This window comes from Hemiscyllium ocellatum, chromosome 34 (genome assembly GCF_020745735.1).
Source record: "Hemiscyllium ocellatum isolate sHemOce1 chromosome 34, sHemOce1.pat.X.cur, whole genome shotgun sequence".
Taxonomy (NCBI): domain Eukaryota; kingdom Metazoa; phylum Chordata; class Chondrichthyes; order Orectolobiformes; family Hemiscylliidae; genus Hemiscyllium; species Hemiscyllium ocellatum.
In genome coordinates, this window is record NC_083434.1 from 38,811,384 (window position 1) to 38,825,387 (window position 14,004).

At 40.4% G+C, this 14,004-nt stretch overlaps 1 protein-coding gene across 3 annotated transcripts; it reads left to right on the forward strand.

The window, feature by feature from the left end:
• Nucleotides 1-251: 251 nt before the first annotated feature.
• Nucleotides 252-13,268, forward strand: tmem42a (transmembrane protein 42a). Of its 3 annotated transcripts, none has more exons than XR_009646918.1 (4): nucleotides 252-464; nucleotides 2,628-2,771; nucleotides 9,923-10,432; nucleotides 13,174-13,268. XR_009646918.1 is itself a non-coding variant. In XM_060850091.1 (3 exons), the coding sequence occupies exons 1-3, from the start codon at nucleotides 303-305 to the stop codon at nucleotides 10,064-10,066; spliced, it is 450 nt and encodes a 149-aa protein (XP_060706074.1). In that variant the 5' UTR covers nucleotides 252-302; the 3' UTR covers nucleotides 10,067-11,189. The 3 variants fall into 3 exon arrangements, 1 of the variants encoding a protein (XP_060706074.1); XR_009646919.1 differs by lacking the exon at nucleotides 13,174-13,268 and adding an exon at nucleotides 11,196-11,279; XM_060850091.1 differs by lacking the exon at nucleotides 13,174-13,268 and having other exon boundaries at nucleotides 9,923-11,189.
• Nucleotides 13,269-14,004: the final 736 nt, after the last annotated feature.

Genomic DNA, 14,004 nt, shown 5'->3' on the forward strand with positions numbered 1-14,004 from the left:
ACTTATTGGATTATGAAAAGTATTGCTGATAATATTATTGGGTGCACTAATTATTGGATAATGCAATGAGGTTATAGTTACTGGATTATTGGCATAGGGTGAAGTATTATTGATAGAGATCAAGTATGAATAGAGTATGTTATTATCAGAGCTGGGTATTATCTAATAGATTGACTGGGTAAACTATTAAATATATTGTTATTAACAGCGATCCGCCATTGGGGGCCCGCGTGACTACAGGAAGTGACGTTGGGGCCGGCAGTTGTAGAGACGGTTGGAATTTAAATTTTGAATCTGAGGCGATGCCCGCGGTCTCCCCCGGCGGCTTGGGGCCGGTTAGTGGCCCTGCTTCGGCCATGGCCCTGGCGGCTGGTTTATTCGCGGCTCTGGCTTCCACCGCAGCCAAATTCTCCCTCGGAGCCGACAGTGTCCCGGAGCTAGTAACCAGGGGGATGGGCGAGTGGGTGAGTAACTGACAGGGCGGGGGCAATGGGGATAGGAAGGGTCTGTGTGGAAAGGTGGGGACAGTGGGGATCAGTTGGGGGACAAAGGAGTCAGTGGGGGACAATGGGGAGGGGGACAAAAGGGGTCATTGGGGGACAATGGGGAGGGGGGACGATGGGGATAGGGGTCAGTGGGTTGTGGATTGAGTTAATAGGAGTGAGATGGGAATGGGGTAATGGGGTGAGGTGGGGCTGATAGGAAGGGTTGGTGTAGGTCAGGAAGGGGGTCAGTGGGTTGTGGATTCAGTTTATAGGAGTGAGGGGGGTAATGGGGAATGAAGGGATAATGGGAATGGGGTGAGGTGGAGCTGATGGGTAGGGTAAGTGTGTGTCGGGATGATGGGGGGCAGTGGCTTGTGGATGGGGTTAATGGGGATGGAGTGAGGTGGGGCTAATGGGGATGGGAAGGGTTGGTGTAGATGGGGGTTAATGGGGATGGGCAATAAGGATTGGTGCAGTTGGAAAGGGTCACGGGGGTTGGGAGGTGGAGAATGTATTGTGTAAATGAAGGGATAGTATGTCGGTCTTAGGCATACTGGCTCAGTGGTTAGCACTGCTGCCTCACATTCCCGAAGAAGAGCTTATGCCTGAAACGTCGATTCTCCTGCTCCTTGGATGCTGCCTGACCTGCTGCGCTTTTCCAGCAACACATTTTTCAGCTCACAATGCTAGGGATCTGGGTTTGATTCCAGCTTCGAGTAACTGTTTGCACATTCTCCTTGTGTCTGCGTGGGTTTCCTCCCACAGTCCAAAGATGTGCAGGGTGAATTGGCCATGCTAACTTGCCCATAGTGTTCAGGAATGTGGTGGTTGGGTGCATTAGTCAGCGGTAAATGTTGAGTTGTAGGGGATTGGGTCTGGGTGGGTTACTCTTTTGAAGGATTGGTGTGGGCTTGTTGGGCCGAAGGGCCTGTGTCCATACTATAGAGATTCTATAATTCTGTGAAGATAAATAAATGATAATTGTTTGCATCTTAAATGTACATGGAGTGTGAGGGGAAAGGTTAAATCTGGGGATAACTGGGAGGAACTGAGTACATGGTGTTGTGTATATAGGGTAGCAGTGGGACAGAGAATGAGGGTAAGTGATGGTGTGGAGGAAGGAGGAGCAGATGGGAGAAGTGGGCTGGGGCAATGTACAGAGTCACAGAGGCACCTCCCTACAAGTTGGCCAGAGATGCAGTCCTGCTCAATGAACAGTTCTAATCCCACTACTTCATCAACAGCTGTGGTGATGAAAAAACATGCTTGAAATCACAGCAGGCCAAGTCTAGATGACTTCAGGGCCCTGTGATAATATTGTGTGAAGACAGTTAAGGATTCAATTTCATACATGCAGTGCCCAACACCCAGGCATGCTTTTTTGGCTCTCTGAAATCCAAACCGTAGAGGCTTGGGGATAGATGACCAACAACATAATCTGAAAGCAATTATGGTTGTTACAGTTTCCTGCAGCTCAGTATTGGGAAGACCAACACTGTAGACTTTGACGTGTGTTTTCAAACTCTGCCACAATTCTAAAACAGCCTATCTTCCCCTGATACTTCAGAAAAATCCCAGGTTGGGATTCAGTTCATAAGTGTCATTGTTCACCTGGGTTAAACAGAATCAATAGCAGTTCTTTCCCCAAAAACTTCCTCCTGAAAATATTAGAATGTGATTGTCCAGTTGTTAGGACTGCAGTTTGGATGTGTTGGCCATGGCAGTGCATGCTGTTGAATTCACTTCTGTCACTGGGTATGTACACAATTTGTAAAGTCCATACTGTAAACAAAGTATGTACTAGCTGTCAAGCATGACATTAATTACATTTATTCTTTGAGCAAAACTACACAGTCCACTTCCCATTCTGTGATGTTTGCACTTTGTTCATTTGCTTAAAGGATTGAGAAGTTTCCATTTGACAGATTTTCACAGATGAAGATACTGTGAAATTCTTGGAATTTCTTTTTGAAAGTACATTATTGCAATTGCCTTGCACTTATACCAATATTTAGGTGGTAATAACCATATCATCTGTTGTTTGCTGCAAGGTTGCAATGGTTTTAATTCTGAATGTCAACTCTGATGTTTAGTGAATGATATTCTAATTTCTGGCCAACCTCAGATTTTACTGTATTGCAGTTGCACATATTGCTTCGAGTTGGCTGTGGTGGGATGGCATTTCTGTTTAATGCTCTGATGTGGACATTTTTTGCCAAAGCGCTACGGTATTCGTCTTCAGCACGGGCATCTGTGACCACCGTTGCTTCAAATTTTCTCTCCACAGTAAGTATGATTGGTTGCTTCATTATAGCATCTTATGTTTTTAAATGTTTTGCCTGTATAGAACAGTTGACTAAATACCCCAAAGTTATTGATAGTTACGAATTTGGAGCTCTGGCTGACTAATGTATTTACAGTCTGTCCAAGATGCTCAAGGGTGCAGTGGAAGGGTGCATTTACATGTGTGTTTTCAGAAGCCCAGGTCTTCCTTTCTCTCTGGTGTTGGGCAAGTCTCAATTTTGGATCCAGGCTGCTCCTATAGTAAAACAGCAGCTAAGTGAAGTAAAATTGCTGCACTTTTGATATACCTAGTTTCTTCATCTGTGGAATGATTTTTGAGAGCTAATAAATCAATGGTTTATACTATTGGTAAACCATTACCTCCTATTGAAGAAACTCATGCACATTTTATAATTGTAAAGCAACAGAAAATAATTCAAACCTGGAAATATTGTACATGCAATTAAACAAAAATGACAATTTAAAAACTGTTGAATATAATCCATTCAACAGAAATCAACACCTGGGTAGAGTCATAGAGATGTACAGCGTGGAAACAGACCCTTCGGTCCATGCCGACCACATCCTAACCCAATCTAGTCCCACTTGCCAGCACCAGGCCTATATCCCTCCAAACCCTTCTTATTCATATATCATCCAAATGCCTTTTAAATGTTGCAATTGTACCAGCCTCCACCAATTCCTCTGGCAGCTCATTCCATACACTTCCACCCTTTGTGTGAAAAAGTTGCCCCTTGGATCTCTTTTATATCTTTCCCCTCTCACTCTGAACCCTCTAGTTCTGGACTCCCCGACTCCAGGGAAAAGACTGTCTATTTGTCCTATTCATAACTAAGAATTGTATCAGGCTGTTATCTGAGTTATGGTGAGATGAATTGTAGAATCAGACAGCATGGTCATTTTGACTGACCATCACATTGCAGCTACCCTACTTTACTTGAATGATATGGAGAGATTCTCACTAAGGAGCAGCGAGTTCCCAAATGATGCTCTTTATTACTTTTTAAGTGGCTTATTAACAGTCCGACTTGCCATGAGTTGGATCTCTTATATTTGTGAGACAACCTAGCTGTTAGATAACAGCTGAAAATGTGTTGCTGGTTAAAGCACAGCAGGTCAGGCAGCATCCAAGGAACAGGAAATTCGATGTTTCGGGCCAGAGCCCTTCACTGGCCCGAAACGTCGAATTTCCTGTTCCTTGGATGCTGCCTGACCTGCTGTGCTTTAACCAGCAACACATTTTCAGCTGTGATCTCCAGCATCTGCAGACCTCACTTTTTACTAGCTGTTAGATAAACACAGTATTGAAACCAGGGCAGATTCATGATGCATCCAACTTGCCACCTGCTTCAAAAGACCTCCCTCTTGGACTCCAGGCAGCAACATCTTGGGCCACACGCACTATTTGCATCTGACATGCCAGCTTCAATGAGCCCTCAAGGCATATCTGACTCACTTTCTTAGTATTTCTGCACTTCAGCTCTTCACTTCAGGCTGCATAGGCAACTATCATTGTACTGTTGCGGCAAAATCATTGTGCTCAGGGACGTGCCAGGTTGCATCTCTTGGTTCTCTATATGCTATTAATTTTCACACAAAGCATCCTGCCTTAACTTTTTTCCACCTTGCCCTCCTCAGTCAAAGATACCTGACTCTCATTGCAACTGGATTGTGCCCTATTTAAAAGAGGCACAACGCCCAGGAGATTACTGCTGTTTGCTGCAAACCAGTCAAAGGGGCTAGCCTTCATTCAGGGAAGTGCAGTCTCTGCCCGGGGCAGTTAATTAGGACCTCATCGGGTGTGACAAGTCACACGATGGGCTGCATATCACCCGTCTTCACTCTTCCGGCCCTCTTATGGATTGTTTCTCTATGAGAATGAGACACATTCTGGTGTCTTGAGGGAGTACAGAGAGGTTTTTCCAGGCCGATTCCAGGGATGGCAGAACTAACATATAAAGAGTCACTAGGTTGGAATTGTTTTTGCTGGAGTTCAGATGAATGAGAGGGGATCTCAAAGATACTTAAATTTTGAATAGGACTAGACAGGGTAGATACATGGAGGATGTTCCTGATGATGGGTGTGTCCAGAAGCAGGGGGCCACAGTTTGAAGTACACCATTTAGGACTGAGATGAGAAGATATTTCTTCACCTAAGGAATGGTGAGCCTATGAAATTCATTGCCACAGGAAGTAGTTGATGCCAAAACATTGAATGTATTCAAGAGGTGGCAAATAATAACACTTGGGGCGAGTGGGATCAAAGGTGATGGGGAGAAAGCAGGATTAGGCTCTTGAGTAAGGCAATCAGCCATAATAATGATGAATGGCACAGCAGGCTTGAAGGGCCAATTGACTGCCTCCTCTCTACTATGTTTCCATGTAATATGGAAGATGAAAGTGGGCTGCACATCTATGACTGTTGTTGCAAAAGGGAAAATTCCTGAGCAAGTGAGTGGACAGTGCAGAGGCTGTGCAGAGTTAGTGTCACGGTTTGGGCTGGGTGAATGGGAAAGATGTTGCATGCATTAGAGAGTGGTGGAGCATAAGCTTTTGATGGAGCCAAGTGCAGTAGTGTGAGATATTTGAGTGTTACCTGGACGTTAACCTTCTCCCTGCAGGACTGGGCATTCCTCTAGAAGGTTGAGATTGTTTGTTTCAAAGGTGGTGACTTTGGATTGGACTGGCATGGTCTGATGTGGCCTCTGCTGGCCTTAGGCAGGTCATCATCTTACTCATGCACTATCCCATCCAGCGGAGTCTCTGTAGGCAAGGGTTTCACAGTCTGTCAAGTCCTGGGCCTGAAGCCACACAAGAACGCTCCAGACTGTAGGTGCATAGTAGCCTTCTAAAATGATGCTGCTGCCAGGAATGAGAGTCACTTTCAGGATCTCCATTGAGTTGCTCTGAGGCTGACATGTAAGCTGGAGTTGCAGGACAGTGTCGCTTTTTTTTTGCCACAAGGATTCAAATGGCAAACTTAGGAAGTAACCGTGAGGAAACTCACTTGGCCCAGCAGTGACCATCACTCCACCAAACTGTACAAGGCTCACAATTAGCAATGCAAAAAAGTAAGATTCCACCATTAGTCCTCCTAATGTACTAAATGATCTCCAACTTCCTATTCCTCTTCAAAATCATTAAGCATGTGGGATTTGTTGTCTAAAAATTGCTGTCAATCTATTATATTTATAATTCTGTTTTTTTTTATTACCAATAATTTTGTTTATTTGATTACCCTTCCCTTTTGATTTTGTGGAAGAAGCTTTTGTTTGTATTCTTGTCTCTATCATTGTGTGTTAATTTATTCCCAGGACTGCAGTAACACTGCTCATTAGGGAAAACTTCATGGTTTGACTTTCCCATGTGCTATTAAGATGAATCAACATTTTGTACTTTTTTGAAATCTGGTCATGGAGCATAGTTCTTGCTTTGAAATAGGCACTTTTAGCCTGAGAAAACATCAAGGGAAATCACAAAGGTGCTGTCTAGAGAGATGAATGCTGTGCCAAGAAATAAAATATTGAAAGGTGAACAAAAACTGAGACAAAGAAATGAGCCTTCAGGAGAATTCTGAGAAGCAGTGAAGCTATTTAAATACAAGAATCAAAATTTTTAATTTGAACAATGTAGGCTAATGAAGGCAAGAGTGATTGCTGCATAAGATGTGATTTGAAACATCTGTAAGAAACCATATGTATGAACATTATGGATTGGGCCTTTTGGCTCCTTTAGGCTGTACCATGGCTGATTTGATTAAGGCTTTAACTCCATGTTCTTGCTTACCCCAATAATGTTTAATTCCCTTGTTAGTCAAGAATCTCTGTGCCTATGCCTTTTAAAGTATTCGATGACCCTCGCCACCACTGCTTTTTGAGGAATGGAGTTCCAGAGACTTAAAATCCTCAGAACTTCTCATTTGTCCGTATATGAGAGATACTTTATTTTTAAACTGGTCCCTAGTTTTAGTCTGTCCTACAGGGGTAACATCCTTTTGGCATGCAGCTTAGGTTCCTCAGAAGCTTAGTATACAAACCTAAGTTAGAAATTAAATGGCTTAAAATTCATTGATAGAGGGTAGTCAAAACATTGGAATAGTAAAGTTTGGAACTGCCGAGATATGGAAGGGGAGGTGCTGTGGTGTAAGCAGCAGGTTGCTGAGGTAGAGTAGGTAATATTGTTGAGTTGCAAGTAGCAAGTGAAGCTTTGTGACAGGTTATTGAGTTTTATGTTCAGCTGAATGTTGAATATAATGCTTGTTGGCCAGAGTTTGATTATCCTGGTTTCCTTTTAAGGTGGTGGTGAGTTGCTGCCTTGAATACTGTAGTCTGTTTGATGTAAATAAACCAATTAATGCAGATCATGAATTCCAGGACTTGGACCCTGCTACACTTAAGAAATGGAAGCATATTTCCAAGTCAGGATGGTGAGTGGCTTGGAGGGGAACATTCAGTTTCCCATGGATATGTTGCCTTTGCCCTTCCAGTTGTTGGTAGTCATGTGTTTAGAAGATGCTGCCTACAAAGCCATTGTGAATTTCTGCAATATATTTTGTAGATTATGCATATTGTTGCTACTGAGCATCAATGATGTATTTACCTTGTCAGCTTTTACCAGCGCAAGAAAGCATCAGAAGGTCTCCGGCAATGGTGGGGAACCTTTTTACATTGTACGGTCACATTTTATTTAACTGAGATCCCATTAGGCCTCATAGTTGACAACAGAACTAATAAGCAAAAAACTTAGACAAGGAACCATTTAAAGACTTTTGTCATTCCTTATTGCAAGATAGGAATCAGATGTTTTGTTCCAACACCGTTGACCTTGCTTTAGTTGATCCTTCAGGTGAATATCCATCCTGAGATCTCAAACAAGCTTTAATTTGTCACGTATAAAAATGTTGATTCACAGCAGGTTGTGCCAAAACACAACAGCATTCGGCATGCATGTGGATGTGGATATTCCATATTTCAATGGGATCCTTCTTAGCATCAAATAGAGACTTCAAAATATTATCTTCTAGAGGTGAATCAATTCCATCTGTAAGTCATTTGCTTTGAAGGCATCAACCAGGTGTGGTAGAAAAGCTAGTTTATGTGAGATAATGTTTGTCAAAATCTGCAAATTGTGTTCTTCAATCACGGAGTCTAGAACAGCTATGTATTCTTTCGCATCACATTTCCTTAATGATTTGCTTGTATCGTGTTTGTTAATTACCTTTGCCAGTTAAGTGTTCAGCTGAAAGTTCCAATCGAGTAAGGATAGTTTTGAAAAAGGTCAGCTTTTCCTGAAATGTCTGGATTTTTAGCCACATCATATATAGATTTAGTTTTACCATGCAACAAAAAAATTTAGATCATTTTGCTTTTGCATTTTTGTGATGTCAGCATTTGTACAGAAATCCTCTTCCAAAATTCACATGGTTCGTTTGGTTCCTCAAAAAATCTTGTGCTTTGTTTTTGCAAAAATAAGTGTCACAAGGACAAATACTTGTAAAAATCAGTGCACTTTTGAATGGTATGGCAGACCCACACTGAAGGTTTCTTCATCAAGCTGAAGCATGTTGCAAAATTGCTGTGATACATTTGTTTGAATGTAGTTTACAATACCTATAATTTTTTTTAATGTGTCACTTAACAGTAGATTTGGCACAGAGGTTCTGTTGATGCAAAAGACAATGACAGGAAATCAAAGTATCTGGACCTGGCATTTCCTTTTTGTAGTAATGCAACAAATTCTTCATGTTTTCCTCTCATGGAAGGTGCACTCTCTGTGCATGTATTTGCTAAATTACATAAATTCAGTTTTCCTTCACGGCATTTTTTCGAAGATAGATACTGGAATTGACATCTTGCATGTCCTCGCTGTAAAGGTACCCAAAGCCAGTGATTCCTTGTGGCAATGCAAATTCGCAGTTATGACACCAATTTAAAAAACACCTGCACTGAGTCACTAATGTCAGTGGATTCATCCAAGGCAATCGAATAATAAATGTCTTCACTTTAGCAAAATGTATAAAGTTGTTCTGTTACACTGAAGTCTAATTCATGTTGTCGATTAGTTATGATTCTTCTTGAAACAGTAGCCGTTTGTACTTATTAACTTTACCTGAATCTAAACATCCTACAACTTCAACAATGCATTATTTTATGATTTCTACATTGCTAAATGGCTTGCATCTTCTTCCAAGAATATATGCTACTTTATAAGTTGCATCAGTGATGTCAGTCCCTTGTCCTGATATCCTTTTAAATACCTGCTCTGCTTTTGATCTTTTTCTTGACTTGGAGGTGCCAATGTTGGACTGGGGTGGACAAAGTTTAAAAATCACAACACCAGGTTATAGTCTATTTGGAATCATTAGCTTTCGGACTGTCACTCCTTCAGGTGGTTGCATTATATTTCTTCACTGTTGCAATTATGGCATCGCAGAGCAAATATGTCATTTTATCTTTCACAGCAACTATGTAATACTGATATTCCCATTCTTCATTGAATACTCTTCCTTTTTTTTAAATGTTCCTTTCTTAGTTTTTGATATAACTGTGTTACCAGTCAAAATTTTAAAAATGGTACACACATATAAAATATGGATTTAGTATTTGCAAGCAAATAGGCAGAAGGCCACAACTAGTTCCCCAAAAGGCCGCATGCAATCTTAAGGCTCTGGATTCTCCACCCCAGTTCACAATTTAGTGGATACAGGGTGATGGATCTATTAGACAGTTGCAACATTTTAAAAGAACTATTTGGATAAGTATATGAATAGGAAAGGTTTGGAGGGATATGGATTAGTAGCAGGCAGGTGGGGCTAGCTTAGTTTGGAACTGTGTTCAGCGTGGATTGATTTGGACTAAGGGTTTGTTTCCGTTCTGTATGTAGAGGGGATGGAGGCATGACTCTTCCTGTTTAATCTAGTCATTTTGGAAATCATTAATTTGAAACTCATGAGTAATGTGAATCATATCTTTGTAGGCCTTTAAATTTCTGGAAGCTGCTTCTGGCTACTATTCAAACTTGACTGCTCGGATTACTTTCCTTTCTCCAAAGCAGTATTTGATAAGTAACTTGCCATAGATTTCATGTCTTTCTATGTTCCAATATAAAAAGTGACAATGGCTTATTTATTTCAGGCTTTTCTTGGAAAATTGCTCTTTGGAGAAGTTCATGCAATGTTATGGTGGATTGGGGTCACAATAACTTTATGTGGATTGCTGCTGCTTCACACAGTTAAGGAAACGAAGGACCAAAATGATGCATACAAGAAAGAGGAATAAACTGTATTTGGGAAATGACTCATCAATGAAATAACTGGAAAATAAATGAACTGAAACTGTTGAGAGCATGGCAGAAGTTACCATTAGCTTTTTGTGTAATCTATGGTTCCCTGACAACCTTCAAGATATGTTTCCCTCCATTTGGTAATCGAAAAGAATGTAAGGGTCAAATAAAACAGACAACCTTGTCCTTTTTTCAATTACTAGAAGAGGTGCTGCTGAACATCTACAGAAAGAATGAAATTTTCACAACATCAGCCCTACCCTTTCTCTACTTAACCCATTTTAATTTCTCAAGTTATGAAGCAAACTGGGCTATCTATCCATCTCCACACAACACTCAGCCCTGGATGCTAATGCCTGCAGGTGAGTTTTCTTTTGGATACAACAATTCAGGAACCATTGTGTCCCAGAGTATGCATTTGTTTGTCTGCTGAATGTGCATAATATCAGACCAATTCCTAACTTTGAGTTTGTTTTTAAGCAGCTAAAATTTAGGCATTCCAATACTTGAAACCACTTCTTCTAAAGGATGAAACCAATCTAATGCAAATATTTGCTGTTCAGGGTTTCACAAAAAATTGTTGATACTGAAGGTATTTTGAAAAATAAGATAATGACAAAATTAGAATAAGGACTTTACAAGTAGATACCTAGACTTTCCAAAGGGTCTTCATGTTCCTACCGTAACAAAGGCTGGTGATTGGTAGAAACCCTGTACATTTACAGTCTCACCACAACATCTGTTAGTCATACAGCAGGAGATTGAGGACTCGGAATGCTTGGAATAGTAATGTAAGTGTAAATCACTACCAAATTCGGGGCTTCCAGTTCTACTGTCAGAATTGTACTTCTATAATTTTGGCAAGTTACCTTTTTCTAGATGAACAAATTGTACTTTTTTCTGTGAAAGATGAAAATCAGAAGTTTAATGCATAAATAAAATGAGGGCAAGTGTCAGTCTTTTTTTGTTTCCTTTTATTTACCCATAATTTTTGTAGACACAACCTGAGTCAATTTTAACCCAGAAGCAAGTTTTTGTATATTAAAAGGTTATTTTATTTCATTCATCCTGGCCCCAGAGGTTAATAAGAATGTGATGTCTAACTCTTGCAACTTTCCTTCACAGTAGAAACAGGAGATGGAACCGTGATTATAAGAATGGAACTTAACTCTCTGTTTTGGTGAAGAGCTAATGTTTCTCTGTTGAGTTGCTTTGATTTGAAGTAAAAATCTTTTTGAACAAAACCTACAGCTATGATTCTTAATTGATCTGCTCAGAATGATTTCTGTGGAGAACTTGATGAAATAGGTTAAAGTAAACAAAGGAAGAAAAGTATTTCTTTCAAAATATTAATTATGCTTGGATGTTTATCTGATGCAGGGGACATTTGTCTGGAAATCATTCTGAATTTATAGCTTTTAGCGCAGAACTATATGACCTTGTAATGAATGCTGGGTCATGACCTAAATAAGACAGTGATTATTTAATTTTTCTCCCAACTGAGGTCTTGGTCAACAATAAAACATTTTGTGTATGAAAAGATAAGTGAAACCCTGATCTGCATTAAATCAAAGGTTAACTTTGCCTTCTCAAGAAATAAAATTACAAAAGTGTGTTCATCTGTGGCGGCCATCTTACATTTTAAAAGTTACGATAAAGTTTAATTTATGGCTCTAAGGATTCATTGTTCCATGCAGGTAATGGCATAACAGAACCTTCAAGAGCATAGAAGAAAAACACATCTAAAATGGCAATGTGAGACAATGGGACAGCAACAAGAAATCTCACTGTAAAAAAGGATGAAAGTTTCTGTTAATCCTGCATTAGGAAATTGTTTTTTGGTCTTGCTAAACAAATTTAGATCTTAATTTAGTTAAATATTTGATATTAATGAGACTAGCCCACATCCCATGAATGACTTTTTTTTTAAAAAAGAAGCAAGCTTTCTGCATTTACCCTGACCCAGTCCTGTAAGAATCTTTTTGTATGTTACAATAAGGTCAGCTGTCATCTCCACTACACTGAGTACAACCTGTTCAACCTCTCCTTGTACAACAGACCCTTCATGCTTGGTATCAGCCCATTGAACTTTCTCTGGACTGCCTGTAATGCCAGTAATCTTTGATAAGGGGCCAAAACTGTTCAGTGCTCTTAGTGTGGCCTTGTATAGTTTCAGCAAGACGTCCTTATTTATATACTCCATTCCCTTTTTAAAAAAAACCAACATTCTCTATTGCTTGCTGAACTTATCTGCTATCCTTGTGATTTCATGAGGATTCCCAAATACTGATTTCTGCAGTCTTTCTCCATTAAATACTATTCGGCTCATCATTAAATCTTCCTGCGCAAGTGCATAATCTCAAACTTTTTGCATTCCATCTGGTATGTTTTTTGCCCACTTGCTTAATCTGTGTATACTCTGCAAACTTTGTGCTATCCTCACCACTTACCTTTCCACCTATTTTGTTTTGTGTGGAATCAGCAAACCTGGCTACAGTATGTTCACATCCCTCACCCAGTCATTAATACAGAATCATAGAGATGTACAGCATGGAAACAGACCCTTCGGTTCAACCCATCCATGCCAACCAGATATCCCAATCCAATCTAGTTCCACCTGCCAGCACCCGGCCCATATCCCTCTAAACTCTTCCTATCTGTGGAGCAAGATCATAAGACACAGAGTTTATAGCAAAAGATCTGTCATGCAACTGAAATTATTATATTGAACAAACTTAGATTGTTGTTAAGTCTTTCGTCTTTTAGAATGGGTTGTAGGTAGAATCTCAGTGTTGGGGTTAATGTTAGTATGGATAGAAGACTAGCTAGCTGGTGGAAAGCAATACACAAAATCTTTTTCACCTTGGTAGGATGTGACAAATGTGCTCCTGCAGGGTTCTTTGGTGGGCCCTCAAATTTTAATCTAGATGAATGACTTGGATGAGGGGATTGAAGACATGGTGGCTAAGTTAGCAGATGATATAAAGGTAAGTAAGAAAGTTTGTTGTGAACATTACACAATGAGGATGTTGACTGCTTAAGTAAATAGACAAACATCAGGCATGGAGTGTAACGTGGCAAAATCATTTTTCTCATTTTGCAGGAAAAGTGAAAAATCTCTTTCAAAGGAGCAACTACAGAACGTTTGAAGTGCAGAAGGATTAGGGTATTCTGATGCAGGAGTCAAAGGTTGTGTAGGTATAACAACAAGTGATTATGAAGTCTAATGGAGTGTTATCTCATTGAGAGGATTTAAACAGAAAAATCAATGTTATACTTCAGTTAAACAGGCATTAGCGAGACCATATCGCGAATACTGTATACTATAGAACATCGCAATACAGGCCCTTCGGCCCTCCATGGTTCCACAGATCGGTGCAACAATCTGAAGCCTATCTATCCTACACTATTCCATTTTCATCCATATGTTTATCCAATGACCATTTAAATGCCCTTAAAGTTGGCAAATCTGCTATTGTTGGAGGCAGTGCATTCCACATTCCTACTACTGAATAAAGAAACTACCTCTGACATTTGTCCTATATCTATCAACCCTCAATTTAAAGCTAATTCCCTCATGCTAGCTGTCACCATCCTAGGCAAAAGGCTCTCACTATCCACCCTTTCTAACCTGATTATCTTATGTCTCAATTAAGTTACCTCAACCTTCTCTCCAATGAAACCAGCCTCCAGTCACTCAGCCTTTCCTCATAAGACCTTCCCTCCATACCAGGCAACATTCTAGTAGCTCTCCTTTGAACCCTTTCCAAAGCTTCCACATTCTTCCTATAATGCGGTGACCAGAACTGTACGCAATACTCTAAGTGCGTCCATACCAGAGTTTTGTACAGCTGCAGCATGACCTCGTGGCTCCGCAACTCAATCCCTCTACCAATAAAAGCTAACACATCCTGTGCCTTCTTAACTACCCTAT

Excerpts from the sequence above, each read along its gene's own strand:
- tmem42a (XM_060850091.1), top strand. The coding sequence starts at position 303 with ATGCCCGCGGTCTCCCCCGGCGGCTTGGGGCCGGTTAGTGGCCCTGCT. Across the intron at positions 465-2,627 it reads CCAGGGGGATGGGCGAGTGG|TTGCACATATTGCTTCGAGT; the intron begins GTGAGTAACTGA and ends ACTGTATTGCAG. Across the intron at positions 2,772-9,922 it reads CTTCAAATTTTCTCTCCACA|GCTTTTCTTGGAAAATTGCT; the intron begins GTAAGTATGATT and ends TATTTATTTCAG.